Source organism: Trichomonas vaginalis, chromosome III (genome assembly GCF_026262505.1).
Source record: "Trichomonas vaginalis G3 chromosome III, whole genome shotgun sequence".
In the NCBI taxonomy this organism is placed as follows: domain Eukaryota; phylum Parabasalia; order Trichomonadida; family Trichomonadidae; genus Trichomonas; species Trichomonas vaginalis.
The window spans coordinates 5,448,736-5,468,968 of NC_067205.1; the positions used below are offsets into that span (position 1 = coordinate 5,448,736).

Below are 20,233 nucleotides of genomic sequence, written 5' to 3' on the forward strand. Positions count from 1 at the left end.
AAAATTTTGGGGCATTTGGCCTGTATCAAGGTAGTCAGCATACTTCTTCACAAATGAAGTCTACATTTTTCCGACTTTTTGCCACCGCAAAAATTTTTTACCACCTCATTTCGTTGACTTGTTGTTGTAAACAGAAATTCATCAAAAGTGACACCTCAGAAAAGCTAAAATATTGAATTTTTGGAACTTTTGATAGAGCACGTTTTTAAATATTAATTAAAGTAAATGTATATTTTGTAAAGATTCTTTTTAATAAAAAAATAAAATTTTGAAGAAGAACACAAAATCTTCTGAAAAATAATATCACATAAACTCATATTATTTTCTAATATATAACTATTTTATATAAAAATCAAATTCAATGATCTTAAAAGCGAAGGATAAACCTCAAAAATTACGAATATAATGAGTGGGAATATAATGCTTATCTATCATAAAACCATATGAAATATCAATTTTTGCTTTACGCCTAATTTTTGACGACAATTAGCAAAAAATGTTAAATGTTAACACTCAGTCCATTTGAATATGAAAAATAAAATTGACTTTGATTAAATGTTTTTATTTATCATGCAATTCTTCTTGCGACCAAAGATTTGAATAAAAGTTCAAAAAATAAGATAGCTGAAAAAATAATATACGGTAGTAAGGGTTTCGTTTTGCGAAAAAAACGTACAATACGCAATTTCGCTAAAAAAACATTTAGCTAGCAATTTCGACCTTTGACTCCACTCAAGACGTCACTTTTTTAATTTTGCGGTATCATATTTTTGGAAAATCTTTATGAATATTATATAAAAAGTCTCTTTAATATCTATATTAAAAAAAAAAAAAAAAAAAAAAAAAGGTAGTGGGGCTTCCAGGCACTTCGTGCCCTCTAGCCCCGAAGATGTTTAGTATAAATGAAGTCTTAGAGGACAAACATGACTATGAGTTTTGATATGACAAGATAGAATATGAGAGAGGTCCTATAAACCGGAGAAAGTGTTATATAAACATCTGTCATATTACTCAGAATATTATACAGAATTCAATAAAAATATATTTTAGGTGAAGAGGTGAGATTTCACCTGTTTTTTCACCTCATTTTTCACCTCTTGAATTTTCATGAATTTCATCGTAAAGACTTTGTCAAGATTTCATCGTAAAGACTTTGTCAAGATTTCATCGTAATGAGCGTAAATCAGACAAAAATATATTTTAGGGTAGAAGGGTATATCTACCCCGTTTTCTACCCTCTTTTCTACCCATATGTACTTACTGAAAAAGTATGTGTTCCATCTGTCATTTTACTCAGAATTTTACACCAAAAATAATGTTTAGGTGAAGAGGTGAAATCTCACCTGTTTTTTCACCTCTTTTCTCACCCTCTTGAATTTTCATGAAATTTACACCAAAAATATACTACTAGGGTCATTTACGAAGAAATCTCAACAAAGTCTTTACGAAGAAATCTCAACAAAGTCTTTACGAAGAAATCTCAACAAAGTCTTTACGAAGAAATCTCAACAAAACATAGACAAGAAAGTTCATGAGAAATTAGATGAAGAAGTCTTAACAAAGTCTTTACGAAGAAATTCATGAAAATTCAAGAGGTGAGAAATGAGGTGAAAAAAGAGGTGAAATCTCACCTCTTCACCTAAAATATATTTTTGGGTCATTTACGAAGAAATCTCAACAAAGTCTTTACGAAGAAATCTCAACAAAGTCTTTACGAAGAAATCTCAACAAAGTCTTTACGAAGAAGTCACAATAAACATCTGTCAAAAACCATTTTTAACTTCACTTAAAATGCCACGTAAGCTACGTAAGAATATACGTAAGAGGAAGAGAGCATTGAAACATCCAATAGTAAAACTGACACCACAACAACAGTTGCAACAACAAATGCTGAATGACCCCACTATGTTGCAACAAATGTCAAGCAACCCTATGCTTTTAAACCGAGTTGTTGGTGCACAGAGTGGAGGTTTAAGAGCGGCACTTTTAGCGAAAATGGCAGGCTATGGTGGAGCTGCAGACGGAACAGCATATAACCCTCAAAGTCAAATGAATTTGAGTTCACTCAAAAATCAAATAGCAGATGTCAAAAAGTCAAACATAGACATACAGAAGCAAATAAGTGAAAACGAAAAGAAACTAGAATATGACAGACACACAAAGAAACTCAATGAGTTAAACGTAGAGAAAAAGAAGAAAGAAGAACAACTGAAAGAACTAAGTACAGAGGAATATGCGAAAAAAGTGTCAGAAAAAGCAGCAGAAGTAGCAAAAATGGAACAAGATGTCATAAATTTGAAAAACCATACTACTCAATATAAAATACTGAAAGATGAAGAGATAAAACAAAAAGCCCTGAAGACATATATGGATAGCGATGAGTATAAAAAAGAAGTTGAAGCAAATGTAAAGGCAGAAAAACTTTTACAGTTGCAAAACCAAACCGTACAGTATGAAAACTTAGCACAAGAAAGTAAAAATAACGACGCAGCCATGCAAAAGGCAATGAAAAGCGCAGAATATATAAAAGCTAACAATGACTGGTTAGATGCCCAAGCCAACGCTAAAGCAGCCCAGCTTATAGGGTCAATAAGGACAAAAATACAAGCGGATGAAGACAGTTCAAATGAAGCTTTAACAAATGCTGACTTTAAGAACGCTTTCGAAGCTCTTCATAGTAAGGTGAAACAAGTGAACGACTTCTCATCTGGAAAGAAACTGAAGTCTGAAGGTTTCGACAAAGAGTTAAAAGAAGTAGCACAAAATATGACGAAAATAACAGATGCAGCAACGAGACAGGCAGTTCAAAGTGCCTATGACGCCGTTAGAGCAACTGTTGTGAAAAGTCAAGAAAAAGAGTTACAACAGACCAAAACAGACCTAGTAAATGCTTTCTTAAGAACGAAAAGTCAGGTAGGACATTACGCTGCAGATGGAACATATGTGCCAGCTGGTGGAACTTATATACACCAAACCTCCAAGAGAAGCACCTGCACCAGGACTACCTAGAACATTTACATCGTCACATGGACACAGACACAGGCATGCACCAAAACCAACACAACAACCAACACAACAACCAACACAACAACCAGCACAACAACCACCTCCACAACCAGCACAACAACCAACACAACAACCAGCACAGCAACCAACAGTTCAAAACCCTGCACAACAACAACCACAAACAGAGCAAGGACATAAAAGAAGTAGAGAACAAGGAAACCAAGAATTCTTAAAAATGCTTAAAGAAGAGTGTGGTTTCCCAGATACTGTTGACTTTAGTGACAGATATAAAGAAGCTATTGGAAAGTTCAAGGATGGAAATACTGACCCGAACCTATTTAGCTTTATGGCTCAGCACCAAAACGGATATAATCTCAAACCTGGAAAATACAAGCTCGCTAAGGGATATGATTTAATAGCATATCATCCAAATGACATGGATGAATTTACTCCGAGATATTTGATGTCAGAGCTAAATGACAATTCAACTTTCGTCATGAAACGCGTAAAAAATAGAGACGGAACGAAAGAACAAAAGCTTATGAATGCGGATGACGTAGATAGGGAAATTGTTGAAAACGGTCTCGGAATATATGAAATGCCAGCAGATGAGGTACAAGAAACTCCACAGGAAGAAGTTCAGATACAACCAGACATGGAAGAAATAGTTCAGCAACAACAGCTAGAAGAGCCTGAAGGAAACGAACAAGTCCTTCCTTTGGAAACTAACTTCACAGAACTAGATGAAGATTTGGAACAGCCGAAAAATCTTGACCCTCAACAAGAGTATGCGGAGAATATGGAATATTTCCAAGAGTCTAAAAAAAATTCGGCTGACATAGTAGAAGAATATCGAAAAATGTTTGCCGACATACAAAAGACTCCAACACCAGATGAAAATATTCAGCATAGAATGGAAGTACTGAAAGAAAATGTACACAAATACAACAACCCTTTTTACTTACGAGCATTTAACGTTCAATCTTTGGCTGAACTCGGTGAAAATAAAAGGTTAAATTTCAAGAAAACATATAGAAATGAAACATTGTTTAAAGTTCATTCAGAACCTAACCAAGATGGAAACAAACCTACTTTTGTTTCTGCAGACGATGGAACTACAATGAGATGGGGTCATAAAGCTAACCAGGATAGGTGGTTCATAAACTTACAACCACAATTCCAAGAAGTTGTAGACGCAATGGAAGTCAATGGTGAACCAGATATAGCTGGTATTTTAAGCGCGGCTTTAATGCCATTGAAAGATATGAAAGATGCAGATATTTTGAACCAGTATGAAATGAACATGGCTGATGGAAATATAACACCTGACGTTCTAAAACATTTATCTCAAAGAACTACACAGAACCATAAAGATGGTATATTTGGTGAAGAGTTTAGAAAGAAAGTTAGGGAGACAGAAGGAAGAGAACCTATTGTACATGACCTTGCAAATGAAAGTTTACAAAATGTCATAAAAACTTACTTTGCAGACAATGAACCGAGAAGGGATGAATATTTGAAAACTCAAATGGACAGTACCAAATGAAATGTTAGTATTGAAAAACATGTTCTTGACAAAATAAAACCAACTACAGAAATAAATGACGAAAGACTGAAAGATTGGGTAAAAGCTTTCCCATTCACAAAAGATATAGTTGGTAACATGGAAAGAAAACCAGAATGGCTACAAAAACATATATTTGGAAACGAGCATATTCCATATGGACAGGCACTGTTTGAAGAGCTTGAACCGGAAACTCAGGACAGAGTCATGCAAACAATACGCAAAGACTCAAATACAAACTATGACAAACTCTTTCTAGGATATTGGTTACCTGAGATGGGCGACCAGAGCCCAAAGGCAAAAAGGACATGGGAAATTTACAACATACTAGGTGAACATGAGGCAAAGATGCAACAACTTGAAGCAGAGGGCAATGAAGGAAAAAGAAGAGTTAAAAACTCAGTCAGGAAGAAAGTAAAGCTTGGTCGGAGTGGGTTCTATTATGACATATAAATCCAACTATTCTATATTTTTACTCATATGAAATGTACGCCGCTCAGAATATAACGCCAACAGTTTTGGATGCCATGAACGGAAATGTTTCCGAATGGTATAACGAATGCGACAATGCCATTAGAAGGTCAGAAATAGTTCCTGGAACTTACGAATATACAACTGCTGTTTCTTATGGAAACGTAGGTGAGTTTGGGGAAGGTTCTTCAACAACAGTAGATATTGCTTGCGACAGGTTTCATATAATTTCTATTGACAACTCTTTCTTATACGTGGAACAAGACATTGAAATAAAACCTTCTGCCAAGTTGTCTGACAAGAAAGGTTGCAATGGAATTTTCTATGTCGGATACCAATATGCTCCAGAAGTTTTCATGGGATATAAGATATATTCTAACTCTGACTTAGTTCAAACAGTAACATGGGCAAACTATGAATGGTTCGCTTTGAGAAACTCAGTACAACCACAAGCTAGAGAACAAACAGACCAGTATGCAACTATTGAGAAAATAAGAAGACTTGACCCTAACGTTCCAGGAGTTTATGTTAACCTTTCTGGACAAACTGCAGCAGCAGTAACCAAAGTAAAACTGAAACTTAGAGTTCCTTTGTCATCTTTCCTCATCTTCAGGTTTTTAAGATACTTGCCAAACTGGGCAGGAAAAATTTCTATCGAACTTACTCCAAGCAAAAATAACTTAGTCATTGCACCAACACAAGACCCATTCACTCTTACAGAAGTAGTGGGAACAAATAAAATGTCATTCGCCGACTTTTGCAAAAACAAAGTTGACTTAGACTTTGGTTTCTCAAACCTCAACACTGAAGTAAACTATTATTTCAATGCTGCTGGAGATGCTTGGGACCCAGTTAAGTTCACATGCGAAAAATTTGAATGCAAGAGAATAGAAAGCAGACTTGCAGTCTATATGTTGGACCCAGATATTTCAAATGCTTTAGCTGCCAAATATATTGCAGTTCCACTTATGTTCCCTATACACCAAATATCTGTCAAAGACTTTGCAGGTGAAGTTGGAAACCAAAGTGCTGACCCAGGTGCAAGAACAGATATTGCTTTAACAACTGCAATGAAACATGCAGATACTATGTTTGTACTGTTCAGACGAACTATAAATGACTATTCTTGCTTCTACAACCCTGGTATTAAATATCATATAAACATAGATGGCAAATATTATCCAAGAGAAGAATATTCTACAGTTGAGGATATGAGGTCATACAACTTGACATTAGATGCTATGAACTTTAACAACAACTTCACAACAACCATTAACCCTGAAATGCAAAGTTCTATTATGCCATATGTGAAAGTATGGACTCATACAGGAGCTCAAAAAACTCAATATACAAATGGAGACCGTTCAAACTTTTGGCTTGGCATTCCATTTGCTGACTCAGAAGACTTTATGGGTGGTATTTCAACTGTTGGTACAGTTCAAATACAATATACTGGTGACAGAGACGGTCCAGATGAATTGAAAGCAAAGAAGTTTACAAAACCAATAGCACTTTTCACGGAAGATGCTCTTTTGAAGATTCGTTCGATGAAACCTGCTGGGGCTCCTCAGATTGGTATAACGACAGCTTCCATCGAGCAGATTTTGGCAGCAGGTCAGTAAGTTGTTCTTGAACTGACTTCTCTCCGTCAAATATTGACAGTACGCCAGTTTTGACATAAAATTGTATTATAAACTTACCTTTAGAAATATCTGTAAGTTTTGTTGTTATATTTTTGTCTGCTTCAAGAACTTTCACCATTTCAGTTATACCAACTTTCTTTGCTTTATGAAAATATTTTGGTTCAGCAAAGACTGCTATTCTATAACATTTTCCATTGTTTTGTGTAAAGAACTACTCTGTCAATGAACTTGTATTGTTTGTGTGTGTAAACTTTGTTTTGCTTCAATTCGAAGAGATACTCAAATACGTCCATCTTTTTATTCTAAGTAAAATGTCATTTCCGAAAAATAGAAGCGTAAGTGTTTCAAAAGGTTTAATGGCGATGGCAGATGTGAAGTAAATTCACCAACTCAAACAAACAGTCAAAGTGTTTGTTGTCAATGTCAAAGAAAGAGATGTTGAAGTGGGGAAACCATACGAAGACGAAGATGGTATAACAATAGTTCCTGTAAAAGAACAACCAACATACCCTGAAGTTAGCAGAGACTTAAGTTCTGTTGCAGATATTCGAAACGACTACCAACAACTTAAAGACAAACTTAAAACTCAGGAGAATTTGTCAAGCTTTAGGTATAATGTTAAACTTGGTCGAACACAACCCTGTAAAAGTGAACTCATATGTCATTGCACCTCATGAAGTTTTGAAAGAACTATTGAAACTTTTGACAGAGGCAGACGATATAAACATCAAAGAAATAGAACCCGACATTGCTTGCTGTGGTGTTTCATACAATGTCATTGACAAGATATACGTTATGAAAGGAGGTGAAACGTTGAACTTAAAATATAGTTTCCCAGACGTCATAAAAAATTTGACGACCACAACATTTCATTAAAGTTTGTTTGCTAAGTAAAAATGTCAAAACTTTTGAAAGATGTTTGAAGAAAAACAATATAGACTTTATTTCATGTAAAGGACTTTACACACTTTTGAACGATATGAAAGACCCTGTTTTGTTTGTTCGTGTAGACAAAGGAAAGTTCTATGTCTTTACAAAATATTTGAACTTCTTAGACAGAGAACTTCAAGAAACGCCATGTGAAAGTTTAGATGAAGTTCTTCTCCACTTTCAGAAAAACTTTTAAATATATGTAAATGGCAGAAGACATAGTGGTTTATACTATTACGACTAAAAACCTGAGTCATATAATTCTATAACAACAAACTTACAAAGTCCTCAGGACGATATTGTAAACTAACCTTAAACACAATGACGACTAAAGCCTGTTTTGCTCTTTTGACACCAGAAGACTTTGTTGTTGTGAATGGTAAAAAATACTTCTTTGAAGATACTTACTCAGATATACCACCAACAGGTTTTGTTGACTTATTTAATACTTTAAGGACGGATGTAACATGTGCTGCAACTAGAGCAGGTTTCATTATGTTTGGATGTCCGACTGAGTTTAGTATAAACGATATGAGCTATATACAAACTTATATCTGGTTTTTACTACCAACAGTTTCCTATAACAGGAAAAGGTGTCATACAAGGAATGTCTGTTCCATTGACTTTAAGTACACTATTTTATATATTGTTTCAAACTTAGGTTTCAAAGTGCTATTCGAATGTTGACAGAACTAACTATGACCAAAAGATACTCATGCGTATAAACAACACTTTCTGCTGGTTTGCCTATTGTTCATTCGAATGCAGAGTTTTCAGCTTTAGTGAACTCAAACACTTTAGCAAACATAAACTTAACCTTAGTTGACGCAAACTTGTTCCTGTAAAACTTTTATGTCCTATGTATTTGTCAATGACGGCAGAAAGTTTCGAATTGGAAGATGCAACTGGTGAAAGTATTGTACTACAAGAACAACTTCAACAACAAATAGCTCAAGAACAACAAATGGAACAAATGCAACAACAAAGTCAAGAATAAAAAAAAATATTTTTTTATTTTTATAAAAATGTACAGAATAGATGTTTCAGATTTTTATGACTTCCAAGCATTCAGAAATATGTGTCCATTTCGAGACTATAACAAAGCAGTCGAGAATTTGAAACGTTTAGTCATTTATGTTGACTCTGCCCCAGAATGTTATGTCATGAAAAGAATGGATGTTGTCTTTAACAAACCAAGAGCAACCATAGTTTCAGAACAAGAATGTAGACAGAAACTTAAGAAAATAAAAGTCGTACAAGTTGGTATGAAGATGTTAGATGCTTGGGATATCTTATTGTCAAAACTTGAAGATTTTCAGTTCGTGGTATAAAGTTCTATACACCATCTCCAAACTTCTATTCTATCTTCACTGATAAAATACGAACAAGTAGAATGGAAAGAAAATGTTATAGAAGCTTGGTTAGACCATGTCAAAGAAATTATATGCAATGGAAACGAAAGAGTCTATGAGTATATCTTATGTTGGTTTGCAAACATCTTACAACATCCAAGTGCTAAAAATGAAACTGCTCTCATTGTAATTGGAAAACAAGGAACAGGTAAGAACACTTTCTTTACAGATATTTTGGTGCAAACTGTTAGAGGGCTATTCGAACCCGAATATGACAAACTTAGAAAACATCTGCGGTAAATTTAACTCTTCAATAGAGAATATGAAACTTATAGTATGTAACGAACTTCAAAAGTATAGATACAACAAAGGTTTTAAACTCAGATGCTTTGAAGAGTCTTATAAACAGACAAAGTTGGAGTTGTTGAAGAAAATATAAAGACCAAAGAGTTTGTGAAAATGTTGCAAACTTCGTCATGGTTTCAAACAACGCCGTTGTTCCGATGAAGTTAGAAAGTTCTGACAGAAGATATGTAGTTGTCAGAACGTCAGAAGCTCATATGCAAGATACAGAGAATATTTTGACGACTTAGCAGAAACTTTGACATCTGACTTTTACAACCACTTTTCTCATATTTCATGACATTAGATATTTCTAAGTTCAATCCAAGACAAATTCCACATACCGAAGAAAGACAAACATTGTTAGAAGCAAACAAGAGTGTATATGAACTGTTTATAGATGAGACTAACTTTGAGTGTTTAGATGAAAGGTCATTGTACGATTCGTATAAACAGTATTGTCAAGAGTATGGTTATATGACAGCTTCTAAACGAACATTCTTGGCAAATGTCAAAAGTCTTTTAGACGTTCAGAACGGCGTATATACAAAGAAAAATTTTTCTGAGTAAATTTAAAAAAAACATTTTTTTATCCGATAGAAAAGATGGCAAAATTCATCTCAGTAAACAAGTACATGACAGAAGTCAAAGAAGAACTAGACCCATTCGCTTATTTGAATGTTTACTTCTACCATTTTGAAAAGTCTTCATTCAGCAAAGTTTGGAAACATCGAACCAGTTAAGTTTGCTATTGTGACTAAAAATGGTGCGAAATTTGAAGACTTAGACATAGAAGGTTTGTTAGCAGTCAAAGAAAATTTTGACAGAAGGTTTCAAACCTTAAAGAAGGCAAAGCATACAAACTTGTTATACCTTATGAACCAAAGAAAGCAGACGACTATGAATATTATGAGTCTAAGATAGTTGAAGTTCAAGGTAAATTGGGTAAAAAGATTTTAGAGTCTAAGCCAGTGTTTACTCCTAAAGAGGAAGAGAACATTGACATTGACCCAGAAATGTTCTAAAAATAAAATTTTATTTTTACATGTCAAATTTCTTTTTCTCTGGTTCAGGTTCTTTCTTCTCTTCTTCTACTTTCTTTTCTTTCTTTTCTCTCTTCTTCTTCTTCTCTGGTGGAGTTATGTCAAATTTGGCGCAACCATATTTATGTAAAAGTTCTTTGTCCTTTAATAGCTCTTCTATTCTGTTTCCTATTTCATCTTCAAGAACAGCGCATGTGTCTTCTTTGCATTCTAAGAACTTTTGTTGGACTTCATCTTTCCAATCGGCGTCATCTCTGTCAACAAGTCTGTCATTGACAAACTTAAAGACTTCTCTGCCTAATGTTTTATGGTTCTTGTCATATTCCCAGAAACAGAACTTTAGAACAAATTCACCTTTCTTGTTTACACTATGTAAGATTTTATGGTCGACAGATGTTTTGCTGTCGAAAAGCTTGTCTCGAATATAGATAGCGAAATCGCTAGACATTTTCAAAAAGATAAAAATTTTAATTTTTCTAAAAATATGTTAGAAAAAAAGTTTGCTGACATTGACAAGAAATTTGAGAATGTTTTAAACAAGAACAAGAGGAAGTTAGAAAATGCTCAGATAAAACCCATACATGACAAGTTCTTATTTGCTCAGAATGGTATAACAGGTCTAATCGCACCACCTGGGTCGGGTAAGACTTTCACTTATCTTAAAATGGCTGCACAACAACAAGAACTAGATGAGAAGAACCCATTCTATGAGTTAGTTGTTATTTGTAGTACTTCTGGTCAATTTGACCAAACCGTCAATTCGTTCAAAGATATTATAAAAAAGTCTAAGTTAGTATGTATAAAAGACTCTGAGTTGTTAGATTGGATAAAGAAGTACCAAAGAAGAGTTTTGAAGTACAATGCTATAAATGAGTATATAAATTCTAAGTTTAAAGACCCAAATGAGGAAATGCAGAGAATATTAGAGAAGAAACACTTCAGAAACAAACAGAAAGAGATAGAATACATTTCGAAGAAATTGCAATCTTACGATTGGAAGACTTACCCTCACAGATGTCTTCTTATCTTAGATGACTTTGCTTCTCATCCTTTGTTAAAGAACAGAGAACAAGACATGTGTCGAATTCTTAAGAAGCTCAGACACTTTAACATCTCAGTTGTCATTTGTGTACAGACAGCCAAGAGTTTAAGTAAGGATGTAAAGAGAATACTTACTGATATCATACTTTTCCCCGGATTGTCCGAAGACGATTTCATGGAACTTATGAAAGAGTCCATGGCAGGTAAGTTTGACAGACATGAACTATGGGAGAAGTACAAAGTCATACAAGACCCTCATACTTCTTTCAGAATTCATATCTACGCGAACAAAGTTCAAATTGTAAAAAGTCAAGCGTAAAAAATGTAAGTGTTTGAGTCTTAGTCTGTTGTGGTTCTGCAGCTTTCGGTTCTTCTGGCTTTGGAATGGACTCGGTTGGTGGTACGTCGGACATTGTCTTGAAACAATAAAAGACTTGTCTTGAAAAAGTAAAAGACTTGTCTTGAAACAATAAAAGACTTGTCTTGAAAAAGTAAAAGACTTGTCTTGAAAAAGTAAAAGACTTGTCTTGAAAAAGTAAAAGACTTGTCTTGAAAAAGTAAAAGACTTGTCTTGAAAAAGTACGGGTATCGTCTTCAATCAAGACCACTGTTCTCAAATTTGAGAACTTTACACCAAAAAATTTCTTGAAAAATAACGGGTCTTGTCTTGAAAAAGTAAAAGACTTGTCTTGAAAAAGTAAAAGACTTGTCTTGAAAAAGTAAAAGACTTGTCTTGAAAAAGTAAAAGACTTGTCTTGAAAAAGTAAAAGACTTGTCTTGAAACAATGACCGACATAGACCCAGCAGATGAGGCAATTTACCATCTAGTCCTACCTGAGCCATCTTTGGTGTCAAGCTTGAAAAATAAAGAGTTCATTTACTCTGCTTGTTTGAAGTTGTCAAAATACTCTGTTATCTTTTCCTTCAGTAGCGGCAAATCTTCTTTGAATGTAAGTATTGTACAACCTTTAATATCATAGTGTGTTTGAGGTAACGTATCTTGAACTATCTGTTTAACATCTTCATTTGGTGTCATTGAAATCGGTAAGTTTTCGCGATAGAACCAATTTCTGTCAGATTTGTAAATCTTAGCAAGGTCGTAAAAGCTTTTGTTGTTTCTTCTGACTAAATGCAACATAACCATATCTCTGTCTTCTTCATTTTCCATCTCTTCAGTGTAAATCATATACTTATAGTTCTTTTCCTTTCCTTTTGGTACCGAACGTGGTATTCTTTTCTGTATGTTTTTGTCTTTTGCTTCAAGCTTGTTCTCTAGCTCTTCACGTTCTTGTCTATGAAGTTCATCTAACATCATGAAAATATAACAAGCGTAACGAGGTGAAGCCCACATTGCAACAGCATTTACAAGAAGTCTATGTACATACCAACCTCTCAAACCATTTGGCAAATTTTGACGATTTTCGTACGGAATCTCGACCCGCGGTTTTCTACCGGTCGCAAACATATGAGGAAATTCTTCTAAAAGTTCTTTTGTCTGTTGGTTTTCAAACCAATGACGTGCTTGCTTTGTAGAACGAAGAGCATTCAAAATACTTTGCATTTGGTACATGTCATCTTTGACCGAACGAATGAGACGGAGTTGTTTGTTAAACTGAACCCACTCATATTCTTCATTTATAGCTTCATGGACTATAACTGTTGTTGTGTTCTCTGTTGTTGACATATCTGTCTTTACATACAAAATAAAAAAATATTTTTTTAAAAATTAGCGTTATTTTTTTTAAGTTTGGTCATCCTTCACTATATGACAAATATACTATATTTTACTTAAAAATATGCAAGCGGCTCATAGCTCAGTGGTATGGGCTACCTCGCTACAGGCGTCGAAGACCTCGGTTCAAATCCCGATTCGCGCAGGTTTTTTCCTTTTATGCAGTGAAATTTCATGTACATAGGTTACTTTGGTGTTAGACCCTAGTGAAGAAAATAGAACGATATAAGTTTACATTTGTAAGGTTGGACGATAAAATTTACTGACTGACGTCGGACATTGTCTTGAAAAAGTAAAAGACTTGTCTTGAAAAAGTAAAAGACTTGTCTTGAAAAAGTAAAAGACTTGTCTTGAAAAAGTAAAAGACTTGTCTTGAAAAAGTAAAAGACTTGTCTTGAAAAAGTAAAAGACTTGTCTTGAAAAAGTAAAAGACTTGTCTTGAAAAAGTAAAAGACTTGTCTTGAAAAAGTACGGGTATCGTCTGAAATCAAGACCACTGTTCTCAAATTTGAGAACTTTACACCAAAAAATTTCTTGAAAAAGTAAAAGACTTGTCTTGAAAAAGTAAAAGACTTGTCTTGAAAAAGTAAAAGACTTGTCTTGAAAAAGTAAAAGACTTGTCTTGAAAAAGTAAAAGACTTGTCTTGAAAAAGTAAAAGACTCGTCTTGAAACAATGACCGACATAGACCCAGCAGATGAGGCAATCTACCTTATAGAGATAAATGAGCTAGTTAGGAACTACCTGAGCCATCTGAAGTCAAGCGTAAAAATAAACGCTTTACATGTATTTTTCAGCAACTTCGTCAAATAATTTTATAGCACTATCTATCTCATCTACTTCAAACGTTTCTTTACCTTTCGTGGGAGCACCATACCTTTTCTCAAAAACTTCAAGCAGTTCTGTTTCAGCAGCTCTCATATCATTTACAAACACAACCTTAACTCTATTGACTGTACTGTCATATCTTTTAGTTATATTAAATGTTCTTCCTATCTTATATCTCTTTGTATTGAAGTCTTTCGGTTTCTGAACGATGTAAAGTAAGCCTTCACTGCAACGTTCTGAGTCGAACGAACCATATGTTATGAAATTATATCCAACAACTGGGTCAATCCATAACAAAACTAGTGGTATAAGACTTTTGTCGATGAGATATGCTGTAGTTCCATGAAATCTTACCGATATCAAAAGCTCAGGATTTCTTGTCAAAATTTTCTGAGATGAAGCATTTCTAACCCAGTCCTTTGCTCTCTTTCCAGATGGTGTTAAAATGTCTGACAAAGAATATTTTTTGTATTTCTTTGAGTATCTTACGTTTAAATCACCAATTCTAACCACTTTGGTGTCATTGTCTATCTTTTTAACTGTTTCAAACTCAGTGTTTGTCATTTCCTGTTCTTACATACAAAATAAAAAAAATATTTTAAAAAAACTAGCTTTTATTTTATTTTTTCTATCTTGTATAAAAGATATGATTTCATAGAATTTTTTTACGAAGTGTAAAAGTTCTCTTCGTCAAAAATAACAGTTATATAATGAAATTTGGTCATTTTTTCAGCAAAAATATATTTTAGGTGAAGAGGTGAGATTTCACCTGTTTTTTCACCTCTTTTTTCACCTCTTGAATTTTGTATAAAAGATATGATTTCAGGGATTTTTTTTACGAAGTGCAAAAGTTCTCTTCGTCAAAAATAACAGTTATATAATGAAATTTGGTCATTTTTTCAGCAAAAATATATTTTAGGTGAAGAGGTGAGATTTCACCTCTTTTTTCACCTCTTTTTTCACCTGTTATTTTATAAGCGTTTTACATGAATTGTATGATGTATATTTGAAATCCTAAACAATTTTGTGGCTTCTATTTCTTCTTTTAGTACATCGAATGTTTTAACAATGCCGAATGTTTCTTTATATTTCTTCTTGACATCTGAAAGAAGGAAATCGTCAGCTGTTGGATAGTTTTTGTTCAGAAATGCTAACATGTCCATTTTATTTTCTACCGGCTTCTCTGCTTCTTTCTTTAAGTCTGCATAGTCGTTTCTCATACGTTCTATCTCTTTGACAGAATAGTTATATTTCCTCATTGCTGCTTTACATTTAGAACATTGTGGGTTCATTTTTGCATTGTACATTGAAACCTTACCTGCTAGTATGACTATAGCGTCAATGGTTTTCTTAAATTCAAAAGTTGCTGGTTTTATCTGTTCGTTCCATACTTTACCTCTTTTATCTTTATCTCTTATCTGCCATACACATTTTGCAACTAACGAAACAAAGTTGTCGTAGGTCTTAAATTCTTCAGATTTATATATGTCAGAGATGTTCTTATATACCATGTCGCAATCTTTGTCCATGACTTTGTGGTTGCAATGAAATCCAAGAAACTCATAGTTAGCCTTACGTATGAACTTCTTTATTTCAACTGAGTCGGTTGGTCTGACTTCAATTTCATCGAATTCTGGAATAGTAAGCTTTTGTTGTTGTATTTCAGGAAGTTTAGGTAAATGGTCAATAATGTCCTGCATTTCATAAAGATACTGTTCATTTGTTTCATCTTTCGCACAACAGTCCAAAGTACTTGTTAAAAGTTCCTGCTTTATCTTCTGGATTTCTGTTTCGAAAGTATATGAAGAAGGAATGAAGCTTTTCATCTCTACTAACATTGAAGTTGGGTTCATGACTAACGAGTTTGGTGCTGTTGTTGCTAACATGTTCTTACAATAAAAATAAAAAATATTTTTTTAAAAAAACTAACTTTATTTTTTATTTCGGGAAAATTCATGAGTTTTGGTTGAAAAATACGGTGGAGCCAAAAGTGGCTCGACCTCAAAACAAGCATTTTGTGAAGAATATACCAACCGCCGGAATGTCGACGGTTGCTTTTTATACAAAATTCAACGGGTGAGAAAAGAGGTGAAAAAAGAGGTGAAATCTCACCTCTTCACCTAAAATATATTTTTGCCGAATTCAATAAAAAGAAATGGTTCATTTACTCACAATATTTTTGTACAAAACGACCCCAAACTTTTAACTTCTTTTCTGCAGCTTCTAATGCTATCTTAGCGAGTTCATATTCTCTAAATTCTCTCTTTAAATCTTCTTGTTCCCATTGGTCTAGTTCGTATGGAGAATCTCTATAACCAGAACATATCTCACGTTCATGTTCTATTTGTTTTTCATGCATTTTTCTAACTTCTTGTTCGAACAAAGGTTTTGCATTCTCTACTGTATCTTCAAGTTCTTCTTCATCTAATTTCTCATGAACTTTCTTGTCTATGGAGTCCAGAATTTTTCCAACTGCTATACAATATTTTGGAGAAGCCCACATTGCTATATAGTTTACGAGTCTTGGGTCTACATACATTCCTCTAACCTGTTTGATTTCATCCGGAATTCCTGCATGAACTTTGTATAAAAAGCAACCCGCCGTTTTCCGCGGGTTGGTATATTCTTCACAAAATGCCGTATAATACTCTTCCCAGGACTTATTTTCCAACAACCTTCTAAAGTCTTTCCCAAACTGCTGACACATATTTGTTGCATTTATATAACCATCCTTGTCTCTACGTAAGACTTCAATACCATTGTAAGTGCCTTTTGTGAATGTTTCGCCATTAGATTTGTTCGTGAACGTTTTTGCTTCGACTGTCATACTGTTCTTACAATAAAAATAAAAAATATTTTTGGCTTAACCGTCGGACATTCGTTTGTGGCTTAACCGTCGGACCACAACGATAAAAATCTCATTTTAACTCACTTTTTTTCTATCTTAAGGAAATTCATGAAAATTCATGAGGGTGAAAAAACAGGTGAAAAAAGAGGTGAAATCTCACCTCTTCACCTAAAATATATTTTTCAATACTTTTTCAGCACTTCTCCGTAGTTATATATGAAAGACAATTCGAGATAAAAGTCGTAGTACAATGGAACAATATGTTGCACACCATTTGTTGTGAACCAAACTTGAAAGTCAGAGAAACTGTTACTCGGTGGTTCGTAGAATTTAGAAGCAAAGTCATAAAAGTCCTTACCAATACAAAGAAAACTATTGTTGCTTGAACTGAAACTTGCATGACACATGACATTTTGAGGGTCAAACACGTTTCTATAAACTGTCAAATCTGTTGGTGGGCGTATAAACCAGAACGGACCGTCAGGTGGTAATGGTTCGTTCTGGTTTAGTAACCGAAGAAATTGTGCCCAAGAACGTTTGTCTACTTGCCAAAATAAAAACTGTGTATCTCTTGGAGGGTTATTTTCAATCCTTTGAAATGAAACTGTGGAGTTCATCTTGTCATATTCTAGTTTCAGATAGTATGTTCCATTTAGTAAAGAGTCGTATTTTTTCTTGAAATTCCCAATAATATTTGTTTATTTGAGTTGAAAGTCATTTAGAGTCTTCTCAAGACTTTCGTCTGAACGAACCGTAAAGATTCTCATTTCGTCAAATTTGTCTAGTAGACCGTCAGAACCTCTATACTGACCGTGAAAATATACTGCAAACATAAACGCGTTAGTTCTTTTTGAAAACAAAACTCTTCTAAATCCTATTGCCTTTGCATCTGAAGGACTTTGAAGCCAACGAATTGGAAAGTCAAAGCGGTAGGAGCCGGATGAAATTTCTTCATCTGATATAGTCCTACCGGCATTTGTGAAGATATAGTCTAACGGTTTTGTATCTGCTACTTTTGTTCTTTGTTTTTCAACCTGAAACATTTAATATATGTAAAAAATATACTGTTTTAAAAAATGTTTTAAAATGGTATGCCATATAGCTTCTTGAATTTGTTGAGAAATATATGAACGTGTTTTCCATCTGTATCTCTAGTGTTTACATAAGCATAGCCCGCCTTAGTAAAACATACTTGTAATTTTCTATAGTTTACGCCGGTATAAAGGTAGAAAGAGTCCTGTTCTTCGCTATAGTAGTAAAACTCAAACGTATGCTTACCATAGTCTGTAATTTCAATTGCTTCATCTTCTAGTTCGTCGACAAATTCGAATACAATATCTCTAAATTTGCCTATGTTCTTACTGTTTTCAGAACAAGTGACCCAGCGTAAGTTTTCAAGTCTATTGTCGTTTCTTATATGGTTTATGTGGTCTACAAAAGGTAGATTGTTAGGATTCGGTATAAAATGAGTTGCAATGACAACATGTTTAAAATAGTGTTTTCCACCAATCCTCATCCTAGCATATCCGTCATTTTGCTCCCATTCGCTTAAAACTCTTTTTGTCTTTTTGTTTCTGACTTCAAATGACTCACAACAGTGAATTTCATATTTCTCATCTAACAAACAAGTTTCCCAACGGTCTTCTCCAACAAACTCAGCGTACATTTTTATAAAAATAAAAAAATATATTTTTTGAAAAAATGTTTTTTCCTTTACTTAACATAACCACCAGCTACCATAAGTCTTTGACGCCAACCCATACCAGCTAATGAAGGTTGACTTGGTTTAGTCTGGAGACTAAACTTTGGTTTTGGTTTATCTTCAGTTTTTGGCTCACCTTCTTCTATTGGTTTTTCGTCACTTTTTGGTTCCTCTGACTTTACCTCACTTGCAGGTATGGTTGTGTTGTCAACATCTTCGTAAATATCATATGCCATCTGTTTTTGTTTTCCTTTCAACTTTTTGTGTTTGTTGTAAAGTTTAGAATATTTTGACTCTAAGTCAATGAGATGTTCTATAATGAACTGTTCGTCAGTGAAGTAAACTTTTCCATCTGTTGTCTCGAAAGCTCCTTCAGACTTCAATATTTTATTTGTGAGAGTCTGTTTCTTTTTTGAGATACTAGCCGTTCCATTTCTATGAAAAGTGACTTTGTAGTTAGGGTTTGTATTTCCAGACCTGGCACTTTCTATTATTGAATTTTTCTCTTCATCTGTAAGTTCTTTGACAGGTTTTGACAATGGTTCTGAACTTTTTGTTTGTGGTGTCAAATCTACCGTTTCAACTTCTTCGGTCATTTCATCTCAGTAAAAAATTTTAGTTTGGTTTGTTTTCAACTGGTTGTTGTTGTTTTTTAAGTCGGTCTAAAACTTCCTGAGGTATAGGAAGAACTTGACAAACACGTTGTGTAACTGCTGGAAGTCGACAAATCCATCTTGAACCCATTTGTCTCAATGCTGTATTGTTCATTTCATCTCAGTAAAAAACTTTACATTCCCCAAGTTTGAGGTGGTTGCGGTTGGTTATTGTTTACCCACTGTTGTGCATGGTTATATCCTCTGTTAAAGAATCTTTCACCTTGGTCCATATAGTGTCCTGCTTGGTTATAGTAGTCATTTGCTTTGTTATAATAGTTTCCTGCTTGTCTCCTACATTGTCCATCCATCCTTGAACTCTTTTCCTCTTGTTTCAGGATTTGGAATAAGATTTGCTGCATCTCGTGCTACCTCCCAACCTTTCTGTACAGTTTGTATAATAGGTTGTGCTTTCTCTTTCAGTATACCTAATGTACTCAAAATCTTCCTTCCAATTCCAAATGCACCTCTGGCTAGTGTTCCCACTGCGGGTAAAAATCTAGATGCAACTCCTGCTAACGCGCCAAATAAACCCATTTCTTATAGGATAAAAATGACGAATTCAAACAAGGACCCCTATGTTTCTAAGGCAACAAAGAAAGCACTCATGGTAAAAATCTTTAGTTCAACACCAAATGCTTGGTTTATGGATATCTTGGAAAACATTCCGAGGTATAGAGAAGATGGACCACCATACTGGCTAATATTTGTTGGTCAAAACACAAGATACTGTGAAGCCATACCATTACAGTCCAAAAATATTTTAGATGTGAAAACTGCTTTGACAATATTCGTTGACAAATACCATCCAACAAAACTGACATCTGACTGTGAAAGTTCTTTCAAATCAGACGATATTAAAAACTATCTGCGTTCAAAAAATGTAAACCAATATTTCATTGTCGACCAAAACCATTCTGCTCTTGGTGTCATTGACAGTTGTATAAAAATCTTAAGAGACTTAAATCAACCACAAGGTGGTGAGGTAGATGAAATGTCATATGACGACAAATATAGACACTTCTCCATGGCAAAGATGAGACAAGTTTTAAATATTTACAATAACCGTAAACAAAAAG

General features: G+C 34.3%; 10 protein-coding genes and 3 pseudogenes across 13 annotated transcripts, besides 2 other annotated features; 6 read left to right on the forward strand and 7 right to left on the reverse strand.

Moving 5' to 3' along the window:
- Positions 1-122: 122 nt before the first annotated feature.
- Positions 123-160: a mobile genetic element.
- A 1,631-nt stretch (positions 161-1,791) lies between these two features.
- TVAGG3_0646750 (protein of unknown function, DUF4106 family) lies at positions 1,792-2,509 on the forward strand (the record flags this gene model as incomplete). The annotated part of the gene is made up of 1 exon (XM_051241476.1): positions 1,792-2,509. A coding segment is annotated over one exon (718 nt), but the record flags the coding sequence as incomplete, so codon positions are not given.
- Positions 2,510-2,766: 257 nt separating this feature from the next.
- TVAGG3_0646760 lies at positions 2,767-3,643 on the forward strand (annotated as a pseudogene). The gene has a single exon. A coding segment is annotated over exon 1 (877 nt).
- Positions 3,644-4,357: 714 nt separating this feature from the next.
- On the forward strand, positions 4,358-5,021 carry TVAGG3_0646770 (annotated as a pseudogene). The gene has a single exon. A coding segment is annotated over exon 1 (664 nt).
- Positions 5,022-5,109: 88 nt separating this feature from the next.
- Positions 5,110-20,233: part of a mobile genetic element that runs on past the window's edge.
- On the forward strand, positions 5,782-6,403 carry TVAGG3_0646790 (protein of unknown function, DUF4106 family; the record flags this gene model as incomplete). Its single annotated transcript, XM_051241477.1, has 1 exon — positions 5,782-6,403. A coding segment is annotated over one exon (622 nt), but the record flags the coding sequence as incomplete, so codon positions are not given.
- TVAGG3_0646800 lies at positions 9,914-10,333 on the forward strand (annotated as a pseudogene). The gene has a single exon. A coding segment is annotated over exon 1 (420 nt).
- TVAGG3_0646810 (uncharacterized protein) lies at positions 10,350-10,799 on the reverse strand (the record flags this gene model as incomplete). The annotated part of the gene is made up of 1 exon (XM_051241478.1): positions 10,350-10,799. One exon carries the CDS (start codon positions 10,797-10,799, stop codon positions 10,350-10,352), a length of 450 nt encoding a protein of 149 aa, XP_051088065.1.
- TVAGG3_0646820 (P-loop containing nucleoside triphosphate hydrolases family) lies at positions 10,836-11,098 on the forward strand (the record flags this gene model as incomplete). The annotated part of the gene is made up of 1 exon (XM_051241479.1): positions 10,836-11,098. A coding segment is annotated over one exon (263 nt), but the record flags the coding sequence as incomplete, so codon positions are not given.
- On the reverse strand, positions 12,364-13,076 carry TVAGG3_0646830 (KilA, N-terminal/APSES-type HTH, DNA-binding family; the record flags this gene model as incomplete). The annotated part of the gene is made up of 1 exon (XM_001283955.1): positions 12,364-13,076. A coding segment is annotated over one exon (713 nt), but the record flags the coding sequence as incomplete, so codon positions are not given.
- Positions 14,923-15,837, reverse strand: TVAGG3_0646840 (organellar and viral DNA polymerase type B; the record flags this gene model as incomplete). Its single annotated transcript, XM_051241480.1, has 1 exon — positions 14,923-15,837. The coding sequence occupies one exon, from the start codon at positions 15,835-15,837 to the stop codon at positions 14,923-14,925; it is 915 nt and encodes a 304-aa protein (XP_051088067.1).
- Positions 16,116-16,778, reverse strand: TVAGG3_0646850 (uncharacterized protein; the record flags this gene model as incomplete). The annotated part of the gene is made up of 1 exon (XM_051241481.1): positions 16,116-16,778. The coding sequence occupies one exon, from the start codon at positions 16,776-16,778 to the stop codon at positions 16,116-16,118; it is 663 nt and encodes a 220-aa protein (XP_051088068.1).
- TVAGG3_0646860 (His-Me finger endonucleases family) lies at positions 17,881-18,465 on the reverse strand (the record flags this gene model as incomplete). Its single annotated transcript, XM_051241482.1, has 1 exon — positions 17,881-18,465. One exon carries the CDS (start codon positions 18,463-18,465, stop codon positions 17,881-17,883), a length of 585 nt encoding a protein of 194 aa, XP_051088069.1.
- Positions 18,513-19,097, reverse strand: TVAGG3_0646870 (phage tail repeat-like family; the record flags this gene model as incomplete). The annotated part of the gene is made up of 1 exon (XM_051241483.1): positions 18,513-19,097. One exon carries the CDS (start codon positions 19,095-19,097, stop codon positions 18,513-18,515), a length of 585 nt encoding a protein of 194 aa, XP_051088070.1.
- TVAGG3_0646880 (uncharacterized protein) lies at positions 19,117-19,269 on the reverse strand (the record flags this gene model as incomplete). Its single annotated transcript, XM_051241484.1, has 1 exon — positions 19,117-19,269. One exon carries the CDS (start codon positions 19,267-19,269, stop codon positions 19,117-19,119), a length of 153 nt encoding a protein of 50 aa, XP_051088071.1.